At 42.9% G+C, this 26,513-nt stretch overlaps 1 protein-coding gene across 9 annotated transcripts in view; it reads left to right on the top strand.

Annotated features, from left to right (window-relative positions):
* Window positions 1–26,513, top strand: part of rnf157 (ring finger protein 157) — a 76,409-nt gene that overhangs the window by 30,832 nt on the left and 19,064 nt on the right. For 5 of the 9 annotated variants that reach the window (XM_060940340.1, XM_060940333.1, XM_060940335.1 and 2 more), the window contains exons 6-17: window positions 4,929–4,995; window positions 5,094–5,137; window positions 11,968–12,030; window positions 16,529–16,600; window positions 16,822–16,984; window positions 17,169–17,281; window positions 19,215–19,450; window positions 20,088–20,205; window positions 20,549–20,657; window positions 20,779–20,960; window positions 23,769–23,834; window positions 23,937–23,985. In XM_060940340.1, coding sequence (XP_060796323.1) covers window positions 4,929–4,995; window positions 5,094–5,137; window positions 11,968–12,030; window positions 16,529–16,600; window positions 16,822–16,984; window positions 17,169–17,281; window positions 19,215–19,450; window positions 20,088–20,205; window positions 20,549–20,657; window positions 20,779–20,960; window positions 23,769–23,834; window positions 23,937–23,985 — 1,282 coding nt within the window. The remainder of the gene's footprint in view (window positions 1–4,928; window positions 4,996–5,093; window positions 5,138–11,967; window positions 12,031–16,528; window positions 16,601–16,821; window positions 16,985–17,168; window positions 17,282–19,214; window positions 19,451–20,087; window positions 20,206–20,548; window positions 20,658–20,778; window positions 20,961–23,768; window positions 23,835–23,936; window positions 23,986–26,513) is intronic. The other 4 variants (XM_060940337.1, XM_060940338.1, XM_060940336.1 and 1 more) reach the window with 3 other exon arrangements.

Raw genomic sequence — 26,513 nt, 5'->3', positions numbered from 1 at the left:
TGAGTCAGTGGGTGGACCCTGACAACAGTCCAGCGGTAACCTCCATCATTTCCATAACAGATGAAGTAATCATCACCTCCATTCATGATCCTTTAACTCAGGCTACATCCACACGACAACAGCAATGAGATTTTTTTTTTTTAAATATCGCGTCCACATGGGCAACGGATCAGTAAAATATCAGGTACATATGGCAACGCAACGCTTGCTGAAAACGATGCAATACACATGCCACACCTCTACGTGCGCTGTAAGACGGTCCCATCGGAGACACCAGAACAATAGAAGAAGTAGACGCATGCGCATAAACCCCTTCTTCTGTAGCATCAGCCACATAAAGTTTTGATTATTAATCAGTAGCGTAAAACGAAAGATGCGGAAAGAGGAATGAACGGGGGTAGATGGAAGCCGGTACGCCAACATTCTGAGATCCTCCAGAATTCTTTAATGGTCCAGAATAAATTGAATGCTACACGTTGATGGATTACTTTGTTCTTCTACGCCCTTTTTGAGGAATGTATTGTCGGACTTAAACCAACATCTGAAGAGGTGAGATCACTCCTTTTTTTTCCCTATTTTTGCTGGCGGGATTGTTTTTGTTTTTGGAAAGCGCACGGGCGGTGCGCGGTTTGGTACTGCTTCCGCAGTGCTTGGACTAAAGACTCTGCCCTAAGGGCTATTATCTCTCTCTCTCTCTCTCTCTCTCACTTTGCACCATTACACAATAAATATTCACAGTGAAAATATTTTGTAAGCGCGTTTCATGAACCAAGTTATAGGATTTGTTGACAACTCACATCAAGTTCGTTACACTTCTACCCGGCGTGAAGCACTCACAGTCATGTGGTTGTGACGTCATCGTAAACAAATCCGTTCTACTCATCCAGACGACTTCACAACGGGGTCGTTGCCAGATTCTTCCACTCTGGAACCCGTTCTCAAAAGATTTCGTTTTGGGGCACCCAAAATGCCGGAGCCGTGTGGACGCCAGGCCGAAACGATAAACAATTTTATGAGATTCACCTGAATCCGTTGCCGTGTGGACAGGGCCTCAGTCAGTCAGTGCGTTTACATGCACATAGAGAAAATCGAATTTCTGCCGTAGCTCGACTGAAATCGAAGTTCTAAATGCCATGGAAACACCTTAGCTCGGCTGAAATCGAACCGAACTGGATTTCTCGTAATCGAGCTACGCGACCTAGATTATGCGATTGTAGCCGAGCTACTTAGTGCATGTAAACCCTATCGAGCTACGGAGTCGAGCTACTTACTTCAGCACTGCCCCTTCCGGAAGTGACGAGACCACAAGCGGAAAACACAACAGCCTCGGTCAGCATGACAACAGTAGTAGAAACGTGCACTTCTGGAGCAATGAGGAGATAGAGTTCATGCTCATTCAGCTTAAGGAGTTGAATATATATATACAGTATATATATATATATATATATATATATATATATATATATATATATTCAACTCCTTAAGCTGAATGAGCATGTAGTGCACGTTTCTACTACTGTTGTCATGCCGACCGAGGCTGTTGTGTTTTCCGCTTGTGGTCTCGTCACTTCCGGAAGGGGCAGTGCTGAAGTAAGTAGCTCGACTCCGTAGCTCGATAGGGTTTACATGCACTAAGTGGCTCGGCTACAATCGCATAATCTAGGTCGCGTAGCTCGATTACGAGAAATCCAGTTCGGTTCAATTTCAGCCGAGCTAAGGTGTTTCAGGCGACTCAAAAAAAAAAAGGCGGGGGGTGGTTTACTATAACTTTATGCACACGCGCTTATTGTGTGTGTGTAAAAAAAAAATAATAATAATGTCAGACATTGTGATCTTAGAAAACGCTTTAGTGACGAACAGTTACAGACAGTAATATGTCGTGATATTATGTTACAAAATATTATTTTTTATTAGGCTAAATATTAAATTATATATTAAATTTATCTTCTAAAATAACAGACTGTACTCATCACAACCGGTTTATTTCACCATTGGAGATCAGATCACACAAGACGAGTTAAATGACTCATTTTAAGGATTTAAGTACAGTATTTAAAAGCAATGCCAGTGGGACTTTGTGGTTCAGGTGGATAAGATGCCAGACCATAAATCCAGGGACCCGGGTTCGATTCCGACCTGCGGTCATTTTCCGAGCCCTCCCTGTTTTTCTCCTGCTCATTTCCTGTCTCTACACTGTCCTACCCAATAAAGGTGGAAAAAGCCCAAAAAAGAGAATAATTTAAAAGGAGTGCCAGCAAACATAAGTGCAATCAATTCAGGTAATAGTTAAGAAATAAAGGGTTTACAAAACAAGTTGGAGAATTCATTTTAAACATTTTAGTAAGCTTTCTTGTTTTTTTTGCCATTTTTTCCACAGCGCAAGCTAACGGCTACAAAAACCCCAGTGTTCTATTGAGCGGAAGTATACACCCCATGTCCCTCCCTCTTCCCCTTTCACATAGATTTTGTGGAAGTCATAGGAGAGAAATCAACAACAGATATCAAAATCAAAACCGAACACTAAACAAATTTTTATTTACTTATTTAATTTATTGTTTGATTTTTTTCCCTTTGTGATGGTCACAGAGGTGATCTGATCCATTTAAATAGTTGCCGGAACACCGAATGAAATGAAAATAGCTGCCGGATCCAACAACGGAGGTTACGGATCTTGTTCCGTCATGTTCCGGCTCAAATTAAGCCCTGGTTGCTGTCCTCATCGTCATTCTTCTTGTGAACACGGAACTGATAACTTCGTTTATACTCTTGAATAGCTCTTCTTCATGACGACAACCGGAAGTGTACCAACACGATGGGGCGTGTAGCGCCACCTGTGGCTCGGGTGCACAATATACCTCACACAGTAGCTCGATTTCCTTGTGTGCATGTAGGATTGGATTTCTCTGGCACCCCTGCTGGGACCCTTTGCTTGATTACCGACAGTAGCTCGATTTGGATGTGCATGTAAACGCACTGAGTGAACTGTGATCGTGACTTGGAAGGAGAAATTCATGATAAGGAGAATGTGCTGAAAATGTTGCATATAACGTAAGTGTTTGGTGTGACAAGCGGGTCCGTTTCAGTATTACGAACGTTTCGGTATAAGAAACTATTTGGACATCCAACAAGGAGTTTCAGTTTCTTCAGAACTGAAGAAGCCTTTCGGATGAGAGGTGAAATGTCTTCAAGAATCTTCAAGCAAGTCCAGTTGCTCTCTTCTACCCACCCACAGTTTACTATGACCTGCATGACTGAGAATCTTCACAGACAACAAGGAGTTTGTTATAACAGGGTTGCAGTGTAATACAGCTGAAAACATATCTGTTTAGTCAAGCCTTGTGTTAATGGTGTTTATGAGGTAAAGGAGTAGATCTGGAGGATCCTCAGACATAGAGTGTTTTGGTAAACTGGGATGTATGGATGCTGTCAGTCCCCACTCGCTTGCTCACTCGAGTTTGTTGACGGTGTAGTGGCTGCTGCTTTATGTCCCGGGGCCCCTCATGCCTGTGTTACCTTCTGGCTCTCCCCTTTTAGTTATGCTGTCATAGTTAGTTGCCGGAGTCCCTGCTTGTACTCGGTGCAATATGTAGACTGTTCCTACTTATTCAGGTGACATTGGGCATACCTAACCACCTGTGTTTTCTTTCCCTCACCCCCACCCCAAATCTGTCCCTCTGAGTTACATGGAGTCAACAGGAAATCTTTTGGTGGAGAGGGTGGAGACCTCGACTGGCTATCGTAGCCTGCAGGGAATCGGCCGTCAGACATTCTGTCGCATGTCCCAGACCCGGTGAAATGTAACTGAATTGTCTTGGCCAGCCCTAAGGGTCCCATCTGCATCTCCTCATTGCTGAGGAGTGTGCTCCCATCACCCAATCAAGCATCCAGCCAGAGCAGGTCATGATATATTTTACCATATTAACATGCCATTGTTGTGTGTTATGCCTGATGTAAAGACTCTCGTCTCTGCGAGCCTACCACACAGATTTAATACTTGTCATTTTTAGGGCATACCTAACAACGTGTTTTCTTTCTCCCCCCCCCCCCCCCCCCCCCCATCTGTCCCTCTGAGTTACATGTTGATCCTGGGATTGAGATGCTGGCCTCTTCTGCCCCTCGGACCTGCTTGATCCATCCTGGTGCCCTGTGTCTGGTCGGAGTTTTATCGCCCCACTCCTGTGAAGGACGGCCCCATGAGGACAGTTGAGGGTTATACCTGTTAAAACTGTTAATATTATAGTCAGGCTGTCTGTTGTTGCCCAAATGAGGATGGGTTCCCTTTTGAGTCTGGTTCCTCTCGAGGTTTCTTCCTCATGTCGTCTGAGGGAGTTTTTCCTTGCCACTGTCGCCACAGGCTTGCTCATTGGGGATAGATTAGGGATAAAATTAGCTCATGTTTTAAGTCGTTCAAATTCTGTAAAGCTGCTTTGCGACAATGTTTATTGTTAAAAGCGCTATACAAATAAACTTGATTTGATTTGATTAATACTGGATAAACCTGTGATTTGCCTTGCAGCTGGCACTACTGTCTAAGCTACTGTTACAGAAAATTAATCTGACCAATCAGAATCAAGAATTCAAGAGCACTGCTGTAGTATACGAAGAAAAACATTGACATATTGATTTGTACTTTACACTTGATGTACTTTCTATTACACATGCAATTCAGTGCCAGTTAAATTCAGTTCAGAAAGTTGATTTCCATTTTATTACGGGATTTTCCACTTTAGTGTGGGATTGTGGAAACTGGCGAAAAAACTCAGGAGAGTCAATTCCCAATCAGTCAGTTTGTTTGCTGAAGCGTGTGCCTTCTGACTTTCACATTTATTCATTTCACAGAATCCTATCAGAGCTTTTCAATACACACACACACACACACACACACACACACACAAAGAGTTTCTTGATGCGAGTGTATTATCTTTCAGCTTTTATTCGACGTGGATAAAGAAGTTTTCCCCATGGTGGTTCAGGCGGTGGTGGATGAAGGAGATGGTGAGTCGAGTTGCTGCTGATTATCTTTATATTAATGCCTCACATTTGCACACCAATCTACAGGTTGGATTTGTATGCTCATTCATTTTTTTCGACAGAACATTTAGGACATGCTCACATTCTTCTCGCCACCTTTGAGAAGGTATGTGTCATGTATAGCTCACAGAATGAAATGGTTCATCATAAATTCAATACAAGTACAACCCCGATTCCAAAAAAGTTGGGACACTGTGTGAAACATAAATAAAAACAGAATGTGAAGAGTTGCAAGTCATAGAAACCCTATATTTCACTGAAAATAGGACAAAGACAACATATCAAATGTTGAAACTGAGAAATTTTATAGTTGTTTGAAAAATATCTGCTCATTTTGAATTTGATGTCAGTAACACATCAAAAATTTGGGACAGGGGCAACAAAAGACTGAAAAAGTTGTGTAATGTTAAAAAAACTAATTTGGTTAATTGCCAACAGGTCAGTAAGATGATTGGGTATAAAAAGAGCATCCCAGAGAGGCGGAGTCTCTCAGAAGTAAAGATGGGGAGGGGTTCACCGCTCTGTGAAAGACTGCGTGGGCAAACGGTGCAACAATTAAGAATAACGTAACATTCTCAATGTAAAACTGCAAAGAATTTGTGGATCACATCATCTATGGTCCATAATATCATTAAGAGAGTCAGAGAATCTGGAGAAATCTCTGTATGCAAGAGACAAGGCTGAAAACTGACACTGGATGCCTGTGATCTTCAGGCCCTCAGGAGACACTGCATTAAAAGCAGACACGTGTCTGTAGTGGAAATCACTGTATGGGCTCAGGAACACTTCAGAAAACCATCGTCTTCATTACTGCATCCACAAATGCAAGTTAAAACCAGATATATACAATATCCAGAAACCCCGCCCCCTTCTCTGGGCCCGAGCTCTTTTACGATGGACTGAGGCGAAGTGGAAAACTGTCCCGAGGTCTGAAGAATCAAAAGTAGAAATTCTTTTTAGAAATCATGGACCCCACGTCCTCCAGGCTAAAGAGGAGAGGGACCATCCGGCTGGTTATCAGTGCATGTGTCAGTCCTGCGCGCCTTGGCGTGTGCACCTGAAGGCGTGCCTCGGGCTGCGCGCGCGCCAAACAAGCTCCGGCACTCGCGCCGTTAACAAGGCACACCTCTCCTCATCAGTGAACTATGTTGGGTTATTTAAGGACTGCACCGAGGGTAATGCCGGGTGAAGTATTATGCCACATTAGTGTGCGTTACCGAGTCTTGTTTCCTGTCCTTGTGAATTTTCTGTTTTCTTGACTCCTGTTCTTGTTTCTAGTTCTTGTCCTCGTTTCACCTCTGATACCCTGTTCACGCCTCCATCGACCTCTTGCCTGTTTTCTCGTTTATGACCTTGCCTGCCGATTTGGACTGTTTGCTTGTTGTGTGTGTTTCATGCACGCTTTGTTTAGATCGCACTGTATTGTAATAAAAACATCTGCACTTGTATCCGCTTCTCCTTCGCACACCTGACAGAATACTTCGCCATAAAATGGATGTCGCAGAGGCTTATCAATACGCGATTCCATGCCGCTTCTGGTTTTCCCTGTCCCTGCCGCTAACTGCATATTTCCGGCGACGTACCGATGCTCACCCTCCTACGCCCTACGAAGGAGAATATCACTCGGCTGGATTCCGCATCCAGTGTTGGGTTCTCTGTGAAGACTTCCTAGAGCCCAAGCCACCCGAACCCATCTGGGTGAGTTTCATCCTCACGTTCACTGCTGGACGAGCATGCAGATGGGTGGACTATCTAATTCGGGTGGAACACCTGTGCCTCAGTAACTCTCAGACTTTCTTTGCTATGCTCAAGTTCATATACAAATCCTTAGTTAAGCAGGAACCCTTTGAAAATTTTTGGGGAGGGCCAATCAGGCCAGTGGTTGACGCAGTGGAGGAGGTCGTTGCTCTAGAGCGCCTCCTAAAGACAACCACTCCAGTGGCCAACTCAGCTGAGGAGACTGTTGCCCCAGAGCTCCCCCCAGTGGCTGATATAGAGACAGCAAAGCTGGCTGTCTCTTTTGAGCTGGTTCCTCAGCCAGAGCCTGTTCCCGCAACTGTTCCTGTTCCCGCAGCTGTTCCTGTTCCCACAGCTGTTCCTGTTCCTGCACCTGTTCATGTTTCCGTGGCAGCACCTGTTCCTGTTTCCGTGCCAGTGCCTGCTCCTGAGCCAGAGGCAGAGCCAGAGTCAGCGCCAGCATCTGCTCCTGTGCCAGAGCCAGTGTCTGCTCCCATGCCAGAGCCCACTCCAGAGCCTGCACCGCAGCCAGCGTCAGAATCTGCACCACAGTCAGCGCCAGAGCCCACTCCTGGGCCAGTGCCTGCTCCAGATCCAGTGCCTGCTACGGAGCCAGTTCCTGCTCCAGAGCTCTCTACAAAGCCAATTCCTGCTCCAGAGCCCTCTACGATGCCTGAGCCCAGCCCAGAGCTCTCTATGACACCTGAACCCAGTCCAGAGCCCTCTACAAAGCTTGAGCCCAGCCAAGAGCCCGAGCCAGAGCCTGGGCCGTCTCCCGAGCCAGAGCTCGAGCCATCTCCAGAGCCTGAGCCAGAGCCAGAGTCGTCTCCAGAGCCCGAGTCCTCGTTGTCCACAGAGCCCGAGTCAAGCCTACTCCTAGCCAAGAACCCAAGTTATGTCCAGACCCTGAGCCTGAATGTCCACTGGGGCCAAGTATTATGGATTTTTGCTCCCAGAGGGAGCTCTTTGGGAGGGGGTTCTGTCAGTCCTGCGCGCCTTGGCATGTGCACCTGAAGGCGCACCTTGAGCTGCATGCGCGCGAAATGAGCTCCGGCACTCGCGCTGTTAACAAGGCGCACCTGTCCTCATCAGTGAACTATGTTGGGTTATTTAAGGACTGCACCAAGGGTAATGCCGGACGAAGTATTATGCCACATTAGTGTGCATTACCGAGTCTTGTTTCCCATCCTTGTGATTTTTCTGGTTTCTCGACTCCTGTTCTCGTTTCTAGTTCTCGTCCTCGTTTTGCCTCCAATACCCTGTTCACGCCTCCATTGACCTCTTGCCTGTTTTCTCGTTGACGACCTTGCCTGCCGATTTGGACTGTTTGCTTGTTGTGTATGTTTCATGCACGTTTTGTTTTAGATTGCACTGTATTGTAATAAAAACATCTGCACTTACATCTGCTTCTCCTTCACACACCTGACACCACAGTTCAAAAGCCAGCAACTGTGATGGTATGAGGGGGCATTAGTGCACATGACATGAGTAGCTTGTACATCTGGGAAGGCATCATTAATGCTGAATTTATACACACACACACACACACACACACACACACACACACACACATATATATACATATGTGTGTGTGTGTGTATGTATATTTTGGTCTGTTCTATTTTTATGTGGTCTTACACTTCAAGGTTAGCTTTTAATTTCGTTGTACTTAGTACAATGACAATAAATTCTGATTCTGATAAACACATTTCAGAGCAATATGCTGCCATCCAGACAAAATCTTTTTCAGGGAAGGCCTTCCTTCTTTCAGCAAGACAATGCAAAAGCACTTTCTGCACATGTTAAAACTGCATGGCTCCGTAGTAAAAGAGTCCGGGTGCTAAACTGGCCTGCCTGCAGTCCAGACCTGTCTCCCATTTAAAACATTTGGCACAGTATGAAGCGCAAAATACTACAAAGATGTGAGACCCCAAACTGTTGAGCAACTGAAATTGTATATCAGGCAAGAATGAGACAACATTTCTCTTTCAAAACTACAGCAACTGGTCTCCTCAGTTCCCAAACATTTACAGAATGTTGTTAAAAGTAGAGGTGATGCAACCCAGTGGTAAACACGCCCCTGCAGGGTTTCCCATACATAGACCATTGTGTTGCGCAGCGCCACACAATGGATTCCTATCGCCACACAATCAGACTCGCGATTTTGAAAAAAAAAATTCCGTTGCATATCGTTCCGTTCATTCATAGTGCTCTTTCTTCTCGTTCACTCACGTGGGCACACAGAGAGAGAGGGGCGTGTCCACAGGCCTGCCGGTGCGCATATACCCGGACTGCAAGTAGGCCTGTTAGGCTAATTAAAAATAACGCAGCCTTCCTGATTCGCCTTCCGACCCCTTATTTTAAAAGGTAGCCTACGTCGTGCTCCTGATGAGCTTTATCATAGCCTTCTTGGCTTACAGGAAACGGACATCCCTGAGTCAGGCTATAAACCAATTCTGATGCAGACAGTAGCAGCTTGACGCGAGGAACCGGCCTTATTGCATTATCCCGTTTATCTCGCTTCAGCAATGACTTCCCTTACGATAGGGCACTGGAGGGTTTTTTCAGGAAGCCACGCAGAATTAAATGTTCTGATAGGGCATGCAGGCTTTGCACCAATTAGGGTAATGCTTTTCATTATTGTTAGTTGCCTTGGTGTTACTTTAAGTGGTTTTTTACATCTTATGATATTTTATTATTATTTTGTTACATTATACTATTTATTTCATTTTAGTATTGGTTGAGGTAAGTGTTGAGTTCAATATTTAAAATAAAAACCTCCAGCTTGTTTTTTACAGTTTATTCCTTGAATGTCAACTAAAGAATGATTGAAAGATCACCACCAAAAAGGCAAAAAACTAAGGTAAAAAACAGAGATGCACTGATTGACCGGCTGCCGATCGGAATCGGCCGATTTTCACGTGATCGGCCATGACCGGCGACCAGCCGGGCAAAATTAAAATATGCCGATTTTCTGCCGATCAAAACTTGTGTATCACATAGAGATGAAAGTGGAAATACTTGTAATTCGCAACTAAAAGACTGCAGCTCCACTGGCAGCTTGAACATGCTTTCTAGTGCGATTGTGTTGCGCTTGCGCAGAACAGTGTCAGTCCTGCGCGCCTAACGAGCTCCTGCGCGCGCGCCGTTAATAAAAAAAGAATTCACTATATTTGGATATATTATATATCCAAATATAGTGAATTTTTTTTGTTATTTTTTATATTTGATTTATATTATATATCCAAATATAGTGAATTTTTTTTGTGCCAGATATTGGATGTGAAAAGAAGAAAATGTTTGTGGTTGTGTGAATTTCCCATTACAGGAATTAATCCGTTAGCCTATTACCAAACATCTAGTTAGATTTGTACAAAGAGAGAAAGAAAAAAATGTGTCTTTTTGTTTGTTTTACGACCTTGGTTGCACTTGATTCCATTGGAAATTACTCTACAAATACACATTTGACAAAGATGATAGAATGGCTATGGTATAAGTATGACTGGAAATTATTTTTGTATTTTGATACTGAATGAAGAAATGGGTTGTTCTATAAGGCATAAGTTTTCAGATCTAAATAGGCTTATGAAAGTGTGTTCCATAGCAGTAGGCGAATAATATATGAGGGGGAAGTTGTTTTTGTGCCAGATATTGGATGGGAAAAGAAAAAAAATGTTTGTGTGAATTTCCTATTTCAGGAATTAATAAGGGCGGCACGGTGGTGTAGTGGTTAGCGCTGTCGCCTCACAGCAAGAAGGTCCTGGGTTCGAGCCCCGTGGCCGGCGAGGGCCTTTCTGTGTGGAGTTTGCATGTTCTCCCCGTGTCCGCGTGGGTTTCCTCCGGGTGCTCCGGTTTCCCCCACAGTCCAAAGACATGCAGGTTAGGTTAACTGGTGACTCTAAATTGACCGTAGGTGTGAATGTGAGTGTGAATGGTTGTCTGTGCCTATATGTCAGCCCTGTGATGACCTGGCGACTTGTCCAGGGTGAACCCCGCCTTTCGCCCGTAGTCAGCTGGGATAGGCTCCAGTTTGCCTGCGACCCTGTAGAAGGATAAAGTGGCTACAGATAATGAGATGAGATGAGGAATTAATAAGTTAATACCAAACATGAAGAAAGATTTTACAAAGAATTTCTTTTTGTTTGTTTTCAACCTTTGAGGTGTTGAAAATTTATTACTGAAAATCTGGCAGAATGTTCTATTAAAGAAAAGATAAAAAGAAAATAGTCTTTGTGTGTACTGTGAAGTGGTTTGAAAAAATGAAATTGGAATCGGCCAAAATCGGTATCGGCAGGTCACACTCCATGGAAAATCGGAATCGGCCCAAAAAATTGCAATCGGTGCATCTCTAGTAAAAACTGAACTTTAACTTCAATTTTGGTGAGTAATTTTCATAAATTTAAAAGACATGTTTTCCACCAACATCAAGCCCAGCAAACTAATGGCCTGCCCTGTAATGTAAAGTTGGGTCGAGGAATGAAACCAGGCAGGGTTCTGGTAAAAATTGTTTCAGCTGTCTTCTCTTAAAGAACTTAAAAGAATTTAGATTGAACTGAATAATCTCAAATGCTTCTTGTAGCTTTAAAATAGTCCCAGCAGGTGACTCTGAAGAAAAATACTGTGTGTTTGAACACTGCCTGCTGTAAACACTTTGCATACACCCCAATGACCGACTCCACCGACCGCCACGACACCACCGCGCACGATTCCCTCATCGGCACAGTGGAGCACCACAAATTGCTACCTGGTCTGTGGGAAACACTGCCCTGTCCCAACTTTTCTGAAACATGTTGCTGACATGAAATTCAAAATGAGCATATATTTTTCAAAAAACAATAAAATTTCTCAGTTTCGACATTTGATATGTTGTCTTTGTACTATTTTCGGGCTTTTTGCACCTTTATTGGATAGGACAGTGTAGAGACAGGAAATGAGCGGGAGAGAGAGAGACGGGGAGGGATCGGGAAATGACCTCGGGCCGGAATCGAACCCGGGTCGCCCGGATTTATGGTATGGCGCCTTATCCACCTGAGCCACGACGCCCCATCTTTGTACTATTTTCAATGAAATATAGGGTTTCCATGATTTGCAAATTATCTCATTCTGTTTTTATTTCCAGATTACACAGCGTCCCAACTTTTTTGGAATTGGGAAATACCAAAGCATGTGCAATGACTTGAACCTTCCCTCTTTTTATAGCACATGGACGGCAGCTACTGTGTGAAACCACTGAAGCAGAAGCAAGTGGTAAGACCTCTGACTGTAATTATCTTAGACTTTCTACAACTTTTTTTTTTGGATTATACAGCCAGGAAATGATTGCAAACTAGAAATACAACACTCACCAACAATTATTTACCGTGATGAATCTGTTCAATCTATTGAATATCACTAATGACAACAAGTAGAAGACAGTAAAGTCATACTAGAAGCATTTCTGCCATTACGCTGTGTACTACGTTCAGATTTTTTTGGTTGGCACCTCAAAATTATTTTTAAAAAATCTTAAAATGATGATTTAGTATCACTGTGGCCAAGTTGGTTTCATCATAGATAAAGTTACACTCAAAGCCATTTTAATTTCAGCTAATAGTCAAAAAAAAAACACAATAGCAGTTATTATTGGACTTCAAAACCAGAGTAAATAATAATTTTTGTAATGCTTGGGTAATAAACTACATTATATGGCCAAAAACTCCACTATGGCCGGTCCCAAGCGCGGTTGCGAAAGAAGGAGGGTTGGGTGAAGGGCCAGCAACCCCTTCCTGTTTAAAAAAAACCATTGCTACAGAAACACTAATAAGAGACTCAGTGAACATCTTGGCCTTGGGAGAAGATGGACCTTCAGCTGGAGGACCTACAGTGGTGCTTGAAAGTTTGTGAACCCTTTAGAATTTTCTCTATTTCTGCATAAATATGACCTAAAACATCATCAGATTTTCACACAAGTCCTAAAAGTAGATAAAGAGAACCCAGTTAAACAAATGAGACAAAAATATTATACTTGGTCATTTATTTATTGAGGAAAATGATCCAATATTACATATCTGTGAGTGGCAAAAGTATGCGAACCTTTGCTTTCAGTATCTGGTGTGACCCCCTTGTGCAGCAATAACTGCAACTAAACGTTTGCGGTAACTGTTGATCAGTCCTGCACACCGGCTTGGAGGAATTTTAGCCCGTTCCTCCGTACAGAACAGCTTCAACTCTGGGATGTTGGTGGGTTTCCTCACATGAACTGCTCGCTTCAGGTCCTTCCACAACATTTCCATTGGATTAAGGTCAGGACTTTGACTTGGCCATTCCAAAACATGAACTTTATTCTTCTTTAACCATTCTTTGGTAGAACGACTTGTGTGCTTAGGGTCGTTGTCTTGCTGCATGACCCACCTTCTCTTGAGATTCAGTTCATGGACAGACGTCCTGACATTTTCCTTTAGAATTCGCTGGTATAATTCAGAATTCATTGTTCCATCAATGATGGCAAGCCGTCCTGGCACAGATGCAGCAAAACAGGCCCAAACCATGATACTACCACCACCATGTTTCACAGATAGAATAAGGTTCTTATGCTGGAATGCAGTGTTTTCCTTTTTCCAAACGTAACGCTTCTCATTTAAACCAAAAAGTTCTATTTTGGTCTCATCCATCCACAAAACATTTTTCCAGTAGCCTTCTGGCTTGTCCACGTGATCTTTAGCAAACTGCAGATGAGCAGCAATGTTCTTTTTGGAGAGCAGTGGCTTTCTCCTTGCAACCCTGCCATGCACACCATTGTTGTTCAGTGTTCTCCTGATAGTGGACTCATGAACATTAACATTAGCCAATGTGAGAGAGGCCTTCAGTTGCTTAGAAGTTACCCTGGGGTCCTTTGGGACCTCGCCGACTATTACACGCCTTGCTCTTGGAGTGATCTTTGTTGGTCGACCACTCCTGGGGAGGGTAACAATGGTCTTGAATTTCCTCCATTTGTACACAATCTGTCTGACTGTGGATTGGTGGAGTCCAAACTCTTTAGAGATGGTTTTGTAACCTTTTCCAGCCTGATGAGCATCAACAACGCTTTTTGTGAGGTCCTCAGAAATCTCCTTTGTTTGTGCCATGATACACTTCCACAAACGTGTTGTGAAGATCAGACTTTGATAGATCCCTGTTCTTTAAATAAAACAGGGTGCCCAGTCACACCTGACTGTCATCCCATTGATTGAAAACACCTGACTCTAATTTCACCTTCAAATTAACTGCTAATCCTAGAGGTTCACATACTTTTGCCACTCATAGATATGTAATATTGGATCATTTTCCTCAATAAATAAATGACCAAGTATAATATTTTTGTCTCATTTGTTTAACTGGGTTCTCTTTATCTACTTTTAGAACTTGTGTGAAAATCTGATGATGTTCTAGGTCATATTTATGCAGAAATATAGAAAATTCTAAAGGATTCACAAATTTTCAAGCACCACTGTATGACACTGGGTGGTGAAAGCCGAAAACATCTGGAAGCCACTCAGCCAGCCACCATCCTTTCCACCAGGGCCACCATCACCATGGGGACATGGAACGTTAGGACCATGTAGGAAGCCGGGAAACAATGCAGACATGGACCCTCCCAAGTGAAAAGGAGGAGAGGCCGGCTGAGGAACACATGGCACTGTGACCTAGAGGCAGATGCCAAGAAGATGATGGGCTACACCTGGGGTCAGCTGGACAGACTGGCTCAGGACAGAGACGGCTGGAGAGAGCTTGTTGGCGTCCTATGCCCCAGGAGAGATGCAGCCATAAATGAGTATGGCCAAAAGTTTGTGGGCACCGGATCATCACACTCATATGTAGGTCTTCTGCAAACTGTTGCCATCAAGCTGAACTTGCACAATTGTATGCTGTTGCTTTTAGATTTTCCTTCACTGGAACTAAGAGACCTAAACTGGTTTCACCATGACAATGCCCCTGTGCACAAAGCGAGCTCCATGAAGATATGTTTTGTCAAGGTTGGACTGGAAGAACTCGAGTGTCTACACAGAGCCCTGACTGAACTCAACCCCACTGAACACCTTTGGGATGAACTGGAGCTCAGACTCCACCCCAGACCTCCTCACCCAACATCACTGCTTGATCTCACTCATGCTCTTGTAGCTGAATGAACACAAATCCCCCCAGCCACACTCCAAAATGTAGTGGAAAGCCTTCCCAGAAGAGTGGAGGGACTAAATCTGGAATGGGATGTTTAACGAGACTGTCAATGAGGGCGTAGCTCACTCCACCCCGTCTAGTCCAGAAGGAACGATCTAAAGTGGGCCACCTTGCGCAATAAAGGGTGTAAGCTATATACACTATATACAAGCTATACAGGTCGTCGTCGACTTACGACTGCGTTTGGTTACGACTGACCGGTCGTAAACCGATCTGGTCGTAAGTCGGCCTGTGTTAAATGAACGTAAGTATATTGTGATGTGTAATGATATTGTAATCATCTTAAAGTCTTATTTTATCAACATTTTCTTATTTCATTACCTTGGCTCATTATTTGGTTTAAGTCAAACACTGCATACTACACTGCGTACAGTACAATTCGTTTAATATGTGCAAAACAAAAAATATGAAATACAGGTGTGAAAAATAGAAAACATTTTAGTTTGAAACATACAAAAATACAAATGTAAAACATAGCAAAATACAAAACTTAGTGACCGTTGGCATCACTGGTGCTTGGCTGTGGGTCGTCTACGTCATCATCAGCTGTTGCAGCGCTCGGGCTGGCGGGAGCATTTGGTCGTTTCATAAACCAGGAGCTGGGGCGGAAACTGTATGACGGAGTGCGCGAGGGCGCGAGAGAGAGACTGCGCATGTGCCGGGAGCTGGGGCGGAAACTGTCGTACGCTCAGCTATCTCAGCTGGGAAACACTTGCCAGTCATAACCAGACGGTCGTAAAGTCGATCGGTCGTAAGTCGCATAGGTCATAAGTCGACCACTACCTGTATATACAAGCGATATCCACCCTAGGACCTATTTACCAGAAAGAATCCAAAACGGTGAGGAATTGACCGATATTTGTTGGACTGCTTATTAAGGCTTAATTAGTCCATAACTTCATTAATAATTGTAATGAAGCAAATCTGGGTATTAGTTCTATGCACCCTAGGTACCCCGACCTTCAAGCCAGAAAGAATCAAAATTGGTGAAGAATTGAGGGAGAAGAAGCGATTTATGTGGAAACTGCTCGTTAGGGATTGATTAATTAATCAATTTCTTCATTATTAATTACAATTATGCAAATTAACATAGAAGCTATATGCACCCCAGGCAGACCTACCTTTTTACCAAAAAGAATAAAATCTGTGAAGAATTAAGAGAGAAGAAGCGATTTTTGTGAAGTGTGGACGACGCCGGGTGGATGCCAGATGACAGACAACACATGATGGCATGAACTCATCACCTGTCGGCCGGATGAGCTAACAAGTACATATAAATGTGATGGTCAGGTGTCCACAAACTTTTGGCCATATAGCGTATATAGAAGCAAGTAACACATAGCTTGCTAACTAAGAAGTCGTGGTTTTATTAATGATCAGTTAATTCAGTTTTCTTGTATAAATTAAGAAATGACGACAAATAAATCCATCCATTCAACTTCTTGATAATGTATTTATTAAAATAAAATGTATACCACGCTGTCATTCATGTAACTTGTAAATATGTGAATTGTGAATTCAGCATCTGTTTTTAAGTTCTGATGGAAAGGTTTTCTTGGTGCTTCAGGTGGACGGCGTTAGTTACCTACTTCAGGAGATTTACGGCATTGAAAACAAATACAACAGCCAGGAATCTAAAGTAAGTCATTCTTTTGGAAAACGGATCAGTGGGAAACTTATGGGAAATTATTTTAAGTAAACACTCTTAAATAGACCATTTCTACTATTTCCAAAACATTATTTCCAGTAAATACTGTATGTTCTAATTGTTTTAATTTTAATATTTTCAGTCTTTCTGTATTGTATGAACATCAAAATATCTCTCACTAGTCAGAATGTAAAATGTGTTCTGTGGTCCAGCAGGTGGCTGACGATGAGATCAGCGATAACAGCGCGGAGTGTGTAGTGTGTCTGTCTGATGTGCGCGACACACTCATCCTTCCCTGCAGACACCTGTGCTTGTGCAACGCCTGCGCAGACACTCTGCGTTACCAAGCCAACTGCTGCCCGATTTGCCGTCTGCGTAAGGACACGCCTTCTCAACATCTATTGCAATGCCTTGCATGGAATGAAATACAGTGGTTCTTAACACTGACCCTTAACCTCTGAGCTATCCCTTCTTTAGGGGCATAGAGTTTAAAACTAAACAGAGCTTGAACCTGCTTTTATTCACTCAAGTGCATTTTGCTACTCGATGCTTTGCACAGCGTTTCGAGCTCTGCTGCAGATCCGAGCTTTGAGGAGGAAGTTAAGTCCCATCTCCACCACCGGCTTCAATCCAGCCATCACCTCGCAGTCGTCAGACTCTGAGGAGCATTCGGTAATGAAGCAAACCTGCACTTTATCCCCGAAAGCCTTTCAGTACACTGAATTACAAAATACATTACAGCCGTCTGCTTTCTATCGTTTCAAATCCCAGCTAATGCACTCAGAGACACAGTTTCACTTTACAGCCGTCTGCTATACGAGATCAGTCAGCTCCAGAGTTATTCTCCATCATGAAAAGGAGACAACTATTAGTTTCCAGCAAGCTGTTTGTTACAGATGCAAGCGGGGAAAAACCTTCCTGAGAGCAATGCATAAAAAATACATCGTCTGAACATCACTACGCGTGATTCTAACTATAACTGTGATTCATAATTGATGTGTGTTGTGGTTGGGTGGGTAACCTCGCTGGACATTACAGGAAGAGGCACAGTGTTGTGTTTCTTTCTCGAGGAGACATCATCAAATATTAACAGTGTGGCATGCCAATACTTCTTCAACCACTGTTCCGGAAAAAAAACCCATCAACTGCACTACACAAAACACCGTTTTATGAATTGAAAAGATACTGTATTCAAATAAAACTACCATATGCAGCATCCACATACAGTCCTGTACAAAAGTCTCAGCACATGTAAAGAAATGCTGTCGACCAAAAATGGCTTAAAAAGTAATGAAATTAAATGTTTCAACATTAAAAAATACTATACATTTTATAAGTAAGCCATAATAAATGAAACAAAATCAGTATTTGGTGTGAGACGACCCTTTTCTTTAAAAAAAAAAATCCGTCTGAGGTCCAGTGAGTGCAGTTTTATGCGGAAATGATCTGTAGGTTTTCCTGAGCATCTTACAGAACCAGCCACAGTTCTTCTGGACACTTTGACTGTCACACTCACTTCTTCATTTTACACCAAAACCCAGCAGCCTTCATTATGCTTTCTTTTTTCATCTGAAAAGTGTGCTCTTATGGAATATGCTGCTCAGATACAAACTTTTTTTCTGTAACATTTAATTTTCTGGGGCGGCACGGTGGTGTAGTGGTTAGCGCTGTTGCCTCACAGCAAGAAGGTCCTGGGTTCGAGCCCCGTGGCCGGCGAGGGCCTTTCTGTGTGGAGTTTGCATGTTCTCCCCGTGTCCGCGTGGGTTTCCTCCGGGTGCTCCGGTTTCCCCCACAGTCCAAAGACATGCAGGTTAGGTTAACTGGTGACTCTAAATTGAGCGTAGGTGTGAATGTGAGTGTGAATGGTTGTCTGTGTCTATGTGTCAGCCCTGTGATGACCTGGCGACTTGTCCAGGGTGAACCCCGCCTTTCGCCCGTAGTCAGCTGGGATAGGCTCCAGCTCGCCTGCGACCCTGTAGAACAGGATAAAGCGGCTAGAGGAGATGAGATGAGACATTTGGACTCTAAAATGTTTTTGTAATGTTTTGACTCAGTAATGTAGAAGTCATAAAATAGAAATCTATAACAAAGTTTGTATGAAAAATATAGGGGTGCTAAGACTTTTGCACAGTACTGTATATTTAAACTCTGTATTTATTATTCAGTTTTGCTCATTTTCATGAAGGGTGCCAATAATTCTGGAGTGGACTCGATATGCAGATGCAGTTTGTGTTTCATGTTACATGCTAGTCATGCTGAGTTTATTAATTAGGAGTTAGTAATATTGCTACTTGGAGTAAATATGTAAATAAAATGTATTTTATAGCGTGTATATCAATGTTATTTACACCACCACTTTTGTAAACCTACCTGCTTTCAGGAGGATCATCCTCCATGCTGTACTTGATTTCCTGAGCTACTGTTTACGTCGTAAAGAACAGAGATAATATATCCAGCACCACGAGTTTAAATCTGTGTGACTGTATACACGAGTGTGTCTAAAATGATGTCCTGGTCAGCGGGATGTCTGTTCTAATAAAGAGTGCGTACGGTCCCTGCGGTGGGTGTGGTGAATAATCCAGCTGCTGCTGATCGTCTGTTTCAGGCGGCTGAACACATTCCCCAGGGATTTGAGGCCGTGTCTCTTTTAGAGGCTCTAAACGGCCCACTGAACCCCTCGCCATGCGCTCCTGCACTGCACGGCCTCACCAAAGCGCACATCTCTGGAACTCTGCCTGCGTACGGCTCTGCGAGTCATCACACGGCCACACACTCGCTGTCTCACCTGGAGCACAACATCACCTCCAGCCAAGGCCTCAAGGTCAAGAAGAGCAGGTCCAAGTGAGTGATGCGCTGACCGAGCCGCAATACAACCCTCCACCTGTCTGTCTGTCATTCTGCCATTCTGTCTTTCTGTCTGTCTGTTTACTTTCTGTTTTTTTCTGTTTTCTTGCTGGCTGTCCAGATGTTTGTCTGATGTCTGCTCTTTGTCTGTTTGTCTTATTGTTTACCCTCTGGTTTTCTGTCTGTGTGTTTACTATCTGTCTGTCTGTCTGTCTGTCTGTCTGTCTACTCTGTGTTGTTCTGTCTGTCTACTCTGTTTTGTTCTGTCTATTTTGTTCTGTTCTGTCTGTCTGTCTGTCTACTCTGTTTTGTTCTGTCTGTCTGTTTTGTTCTGTCTGTCTGTTTTTTCTTTTTGTATGTCTGCCTGTCTGTCTGTCCATCTGGCTGGCTGTCTAGATGTTTGTCTGATGTCTGTTCTCTGTCTAGCTGTCTACTATTTTTCTGTCTGTCTGTCTACCCTTTGGTTTTCTGTCTGTTTGCCAGTTTACCCACTGTTTGTCTGCGTGCCTGCCTGTCTGTCTATCTGGCAGGCTATCTGTTTGTCTTGTCAGTTTTTTTTTTCTGTCTGTGTTCATGATTCTGTCTGTCTGTCTGTCTGTCTGCCGAGCTTATTCCCAATCCCGTGTTCCTCTAGGTCTCTGTCCCAGAATTCCCAGAACTCCTCAGTGCTGCCTGAGGAGGAGGATGAGAAGTCCTGCAGTGAGTCGGAGGCTCAGGTGTGCAGGAGGAAACTTCCTGTGGACCAGCAAGAGGTACAAAACTGCTGTGATCTAAGAGGAATGAGATACTTTTCACTTTCTGTACAAACGCTGACTGACGTGATGTGGGGGTTAAAATTAATAACACTTCATATCGGGAGACAGCACACCACCCCGGCACTGATTATTTTCATATACCAGCATGCCCCCACGGTTTTATTCTTTACTCATCTTTTGTGAAAAAGCACAGAAATAAAGCTCTACAGACAGACACACCCGAGTTGTGTGCAACAAAATTAAAAAAAAAAATTATAGACTCCACAATAAATTAAGACAGATTTATTAATGTTTACACTTTTGTCTTATGTTTTGCTGAGCTGTGTTATTTGTTTACTAGTGTGGCATGACCCCTGAGAGCGAGAATTTCACTCTGTCCTCATCCGGAGCGATAGAACAGTCCTCGTGCAGCGGCACCCCGCTGTCTTCCACCATCACCTCCCCTGAAGGTCGGATCAAACACATCTGCTACACAAAAAATAATGTCTCTCTCACACACACACACTCACACACACACACACACACGCTGAACTCCACTCACTCTCACAACACCTCTGCTTTCTCCCACAGACCCAGTGAGCAGCAGTTTGGCTCAGTCTGTCATGTCCATGGCGTCTTCACAGAGTCAGAACTCACGCATCAGCACCGACACGCTCTCCTCCATGTCCGGCTCCTACCTGCCGGGGGCCGAGGGGGACGAACGCCACCAGAACACACCTGAGAGCCGGCCAGCCTCCCAGCAGGAGGGAGAGGTGAGACTGCAGAATCAGGCTCTCTGACTTCATTTATCAGAAGGCAGATATACTGCACGCAGACCTGCCAACACTGACGAGGAATAATACGAGCTCTATCACATTAATGATCTCAAAGCTTCCTCGTTTACCGAGACCTCGAAAGCAAGGGCACTGCATCAGCATAAATTTCAATCAGGAAAATCCAGTCGATAAGAGCGCACCAGCTAGAAGCTTATTAATATGAAATAGAGGAAGGGGGCGGGGCTTCCATTGAGGGTCAGTTGATATCAGAGTTAAAAAACAAACTATAAAACTATGCCATTCCAGATTCATATGTAAATTGGCTAATCCTTTGATTCTATTAGCAGATGATAAATGCGGCGTTCCTGCGCACAGTGTGAAGATTGGCTGGCAGTGGTGTATATGATGCTTTCAACACACACTTTTCTCACTTTTCTAGTTAGAGCTAGTTGTTTTGGTTTTTTTTTTCAAATAAAAAACAATGTCAAACATTTCTCAGTTCATGAAAAATGTTTACATATTCCCCTCCAAAAGTATTGGAACAGCAAGGCCAATTCTTTTGTTTTTTGCAATAGACTGATGACATTTGGGTTTGAGATCAGAAGATGAATACGATACGACGTGACTGATCCAGAATTAGCTTTCATTTCCTGATATTTACGGTATATAGAACATGGAACATGGTAGCTTTGTTGGTTGTTAGTGATGTCACCAAGTGTTGTTTTTGGGTTTTTCTTCACAGCTCTTACAATGTTTGTCATCAACTGCGGTTGTTTTCCTTGGCCGACCTGTTCGATGTCTGGTTGTTCGTACACAAGTGGTTTCTTTCTTTTTTAGAACATTTAAATAATACTGTCTGGTTTTGAGTGGTCTATCAGATATATTCCATTCAGCGAGCATGATACTGAACGAGTCGAAGACGAGTAGCTGAATGGAATATATCTGATAGACCATGAAAAAAAGGCAGCCATTATTATTATTACCTCCGCCAAGGAGGTTATGTTTTCGGTACTGTTGGTTTGTTTGTTTGTTTGTTTGTTTGCTGGTTTGTCTGTAAGCAACTGTGGTGGTTCAGGGTGGGTGGGTGGGTGGAGCACAGAGGACGGCAGGACAGATATCAGGTTCAAAATAGCGTTTATTGCTACACTTTTCAGCCTAACAATCTTTACTCAGATAGACACACACACGACTGGTGTCTTGTTCGGGGATGAGCTCTCCTCTGCTCTCTGCTCTCCCTCTTTAAATAGGGCGCGGTCACTGGGAAGACACACACAAACACAGGTTAATTGACGTCAGGTGTAGTGATTCTGCCACTTACCTTCCCTGACTCCGCCCTCCTGTCACAGACCGGTGCTTGACCACGCCCCCGCTGCCACAGCAACATTACGGAAAAAGTTATGAACGGATTGCTCTGAAATTTTTTCCAGAGGTGTGACTGGGCACAAGTAACAATCCATTAAATTTTGGCGGTGATCCGGATCACCTTCTGGATCCCGGATTTTTTTAAAGGATTCTTGGCGGAGGTCTGCGCTCTCCGAGTGCTTTTCTAGTTATTATTATTATTTTTATTATACATGGGCGGCACGGTGGTGTAGTGGTTAGCGCTGTCGCCTCACAGCAAGAAGGTTCTGGGTTCGAGCCCCATGGCCGGCGAGGGCCTTTCTGTGCGGAGTTTGCATGTTCTCCCCGTGTCCGCGTGGGTTTCCTCCGGGTGCTCCGGTTTCCCCCACAGTCCAAAGACATGCAGGTTAGGTTAACTGGTGACTCTAAATTGAGCGTAGGTGTGAATGTGAGTGTGAATGGTTGTCTGTGTCTATGTGTCAGCCCTGTGATGACCTGGCGACTTGTCCAGGGTGAACCCCGCCTTTCACCCGTAGTCAGCTGGGATAGGCTCCAGCTTGCCTGCGACCCTGTAGAACAGGATAAAGCGGCTACAGATAATGAGATGAGATTATTATCCATACACATTCCTTTCAGGTGTTCAACGCGTCTTTCTCTTTCAAAATTCTCTCAAAATTTTCCGTATTTAATGAAGCAAACCTGGCGGCCGTGTTTGTTGACAAATTGTCACAGTCGCTTGCTACAGTTTGACGTCATGTTTTCTTGACAACCATGCGATATCGTAAACCATATTCAACGCTCATTCTCCATTGGGTAGAGTGACGCAATACACGTAGGATAAGCGATATGTGAACAATATTGCATGCTATCAAACCAAATGAATGAAACCCGTTAGAAGGGAATAGAACATGTGTTTTTATTCCATCGAAAAAGTGTCCTGTATGGATAACAATCCTGTCTGTTGTATTGGCTATTCTGTGATTTGATTTTACCTCTTTTCTCAGTTTCAAAATGGCTTGCTTTTCTCCCATGGGCATCTCACTCGTCTTCATGTTGGTTTATCCTTTTTTAACAACAAATGCAGTCTTCACAGGTGAAACCCAGGACTCACATCAAAAGTAGACAATCAATCCAACAGGGCACACCTGGGCAACAAGAAACACCGGTCAGTCGTGTGTTCCAATATTTTTGATTGCTTGGAAAATGGATGCGTTCAAACAAAAGGTGCCATGTTCTAAGCCGTTTAACACATCTCAATGTGTTAAACGAGATCAGGAAGTGAAAGCTGAAATTCCGATTCATCTTCTGATCGCAAACCCAAGTGTCTTCCTTGCATTGCAGAAACAAAAGAACTGGCCTTGCTGTTCCAATACTTTTGGAAGGGACAATGCATACACAAAGAGAGAGGCTTTGAAAGTAATCGGTTATTAAATAGAAGTTATTTTATTTCCATTTCATGGACAGAAAACCCCCAGTGAGACGCATGACTCCAGATTCATGGTAGCAGTAGTTGAAGAGCAGGATTCAGAGGTGAAGTCCAAATTTAATCTCATCATGCAGCTATATCATACAGTTTATAGGACATGAGTTTATCATCAGTTCTGAACTTAACAGCATATTTATCTTTCTCAGGGAAATGATGTCACTGAGGAGGACTGTGCGTCTCCTACTAAAGGGCAGGGTAAACCTCAACACTGCTTGAGACTGATTTATATTCCTGAATCAAGATCCAGTTTTGCATAATGATGGAGGGAGAGAGAGAGAGAGAGAGAGAGTGCATCATCTTGGTGGCACATACTTCATAAAAAACACAGTTTATTGTGCACCCACTGAAAATTTAGAGATGTGGCTTGTTGATAAGAGCTTATTCACCCCTCTGTGTGATTCACTGCATGTGTTGCATGTGCTGCTCATTTACATGCGCTAGTTTGTGTATGAGATAAGACCAATTGTGCATGCAAAATGTGGGTGCATTGCAGGCAATTTACAAAGAATAAATTGCATGACGTGTGTGAAAATCAAAACACTCTCCAAAAAACAATGTTATAAAACGTCAAGTTTATTAGTATAGCGATTTTAACAACAGACGTTGCAAAGCAGTTTTACAGAAAATTAAAGGCTTTAAACACGAGCTAATTTTATCCCGAAGTTATTCCCGATGATGAAGCCTGTGGCGACAGTGGTGAGGAAAAACTCCCTTAGACGACACGAGGAAGAAACCTTGAGAGGAATCAGACTCTAAAGGGAACCCATCCTCATCTGGGTGATATAATGCTATCATGCTTGATTATAAATAACTCGCTTCTATAACTGTGTCCTATCGAGTCACAAAGTATAACTGTGTAAACAGGAAATTCATTATAGTTTTAACAGGAAGTCTGTTTTGTTGAAGTTATAAACTGGTCATCTGATGGAGACTTGAGTGTAAAACTGTTCATGACGACTGCAGTCCTGAAGTTATCATGGTGATTGTAATCCAAAAGCATCAGAGCAAAACTGTAAGTGTCCAGAGCGTCTTCTAAGTGTGTCTTTAGTCTGTCCATAAGGGTCCGTCCTCCACAGGAGCGATGTGATGAGACTCCAGCCAGAAGTAGGGCATCAGGAAGGATCAGGCAGGTCTGAGGAGCAGAAAGCATCACTGGTGTCTCAGGATCGACATGTAACTCGACAGAGAGAGACAGACAGAGGGAAGAGACAAGGGGAGAGCGAAAGAGAGAGAGAGAGAGAGAGAGAGAGAGAAAACAGGTTATTACGTATGCCGAATGTCACCTAATGAGTAAGAACAGTATACATTTTGCCACTTGGGTGCTGCTGACATCAGAGTTGCAGCAAAAATTGAATGTAAAGCAAAGTTTACTGAAGTGAAGTCATTATTTTACAGAATGTCCTGATCATTCTGAGATACAAAAACATAATTCTGATAAATTCTCTCATTACAAAGACTGTGTACACGGTATACTTCTGCCTTGAATTGGCTTCCATAAAATACATAAATCTGCTATTGTATTGTTATTGTAAAGTATATTAAGTTTTATTTTCTCCACATTCACTGGATATGAGCAATCGCGGGCTCGGATTGGCTACTCTACTACTAAGATATCAGCTCATATACCGCGAGTAGAGAAAAACAAAATGGCGGAGCGTGTTACTGAACCAACCGAGGACGAAATAAAAACTCTTCTCGAAAACAAAACCACAAAAAATACAAAAAAAAAGCAACAAAATATGGAATAAAAGTATTTGATGGTAAGGACGTATCTTTTTGTATTTTTCAATAATTATTATTATTATCACATTTTTCACAAATTGCTCCTGTCATTTCGCCGGTTTGTTCAGCGGAAATTTTGTCGGACGTTTTGTATGAAGTTTTTATTTATCGAATTTGCAAAAAATAAAAACGCTCGGTTTCTCAAAATTCACTAAATGTGGATAGAATAAAACAGTTATTCCACTCAATCTCGTCATACATGGATTATAGACTTTATTTATTTCATTTATAAACTTCGCCGAATAAACAGCAGGGAATCCATCAACAGCGCAATAAGCTCCAATACCTGAGGTCCCGCAAAATTAAAAAAATTTAAATAGTACATTAAATAAATCAACAATAAATAAAACATTAGAAAAAGGGGGGAAAAAACGGCCTAGAAGTATACAGACTAAAAACAGCACAAACTGGGGCCGAGAGTGGAGATTGGCCGACATGTATGACATTTTACACACACAGATTTAAAAGTCTGTGGTCTATCAATATCAAAATAAAGCCTCGTTAAATTACTATAATATAAAAAAGGTCCGTCTTAAACTCAGTGTTATGCGACTCGTCGCCTATCAGCTCATGTACAACTCGATTTTGTGGAATAACTGTCAAATATACGTTATACATACTAATTATATAATGACAAATGTATAATTAATATTCTAATGATTCCGAGTGTACTGTTCATTACACTGAGTAGCTTTGAGCTTCACATAAAATGTAGTGTAATTTTTCGATGGTCCCTTACAGGTCTTCACTCAAACTAACATCTTCCCTGGATTTTATAAAGTATAAAGTATTAATTACTAGAAAAAATTATCTACAGTGCCTTGCAAAAGTATTCATACCCCTTGGTGTTTGTCCTGTTTTGTCGCATTCCAAGCTGGAATTAAAATGGATGTTTGGAGGGTTCCACATCACTGGGATCATCACCTTGTAGTGGTGATGTG

The sequence above is a fragment of the Neoarius graeffei genome, chromosome 14, assembly GCF_027579695.1.
Source record: "Neoarius graeffei isolate fNeoGra1 chromosome 14, fNeoGra1.pri, whole genome shotgun sequence".
Classification (NCBI taxonomy): Eukaryota; Metazoa; Chordata; class Actinopteri; order Siluriformes; family Ariidae; genus Neoarius; species Neoarius graeffei.
The sequence above is the reverse complement of the archived record's forward strand: the minus strand, read 5'-3'. Positions and strand labels throughout refer to the sequence as shown.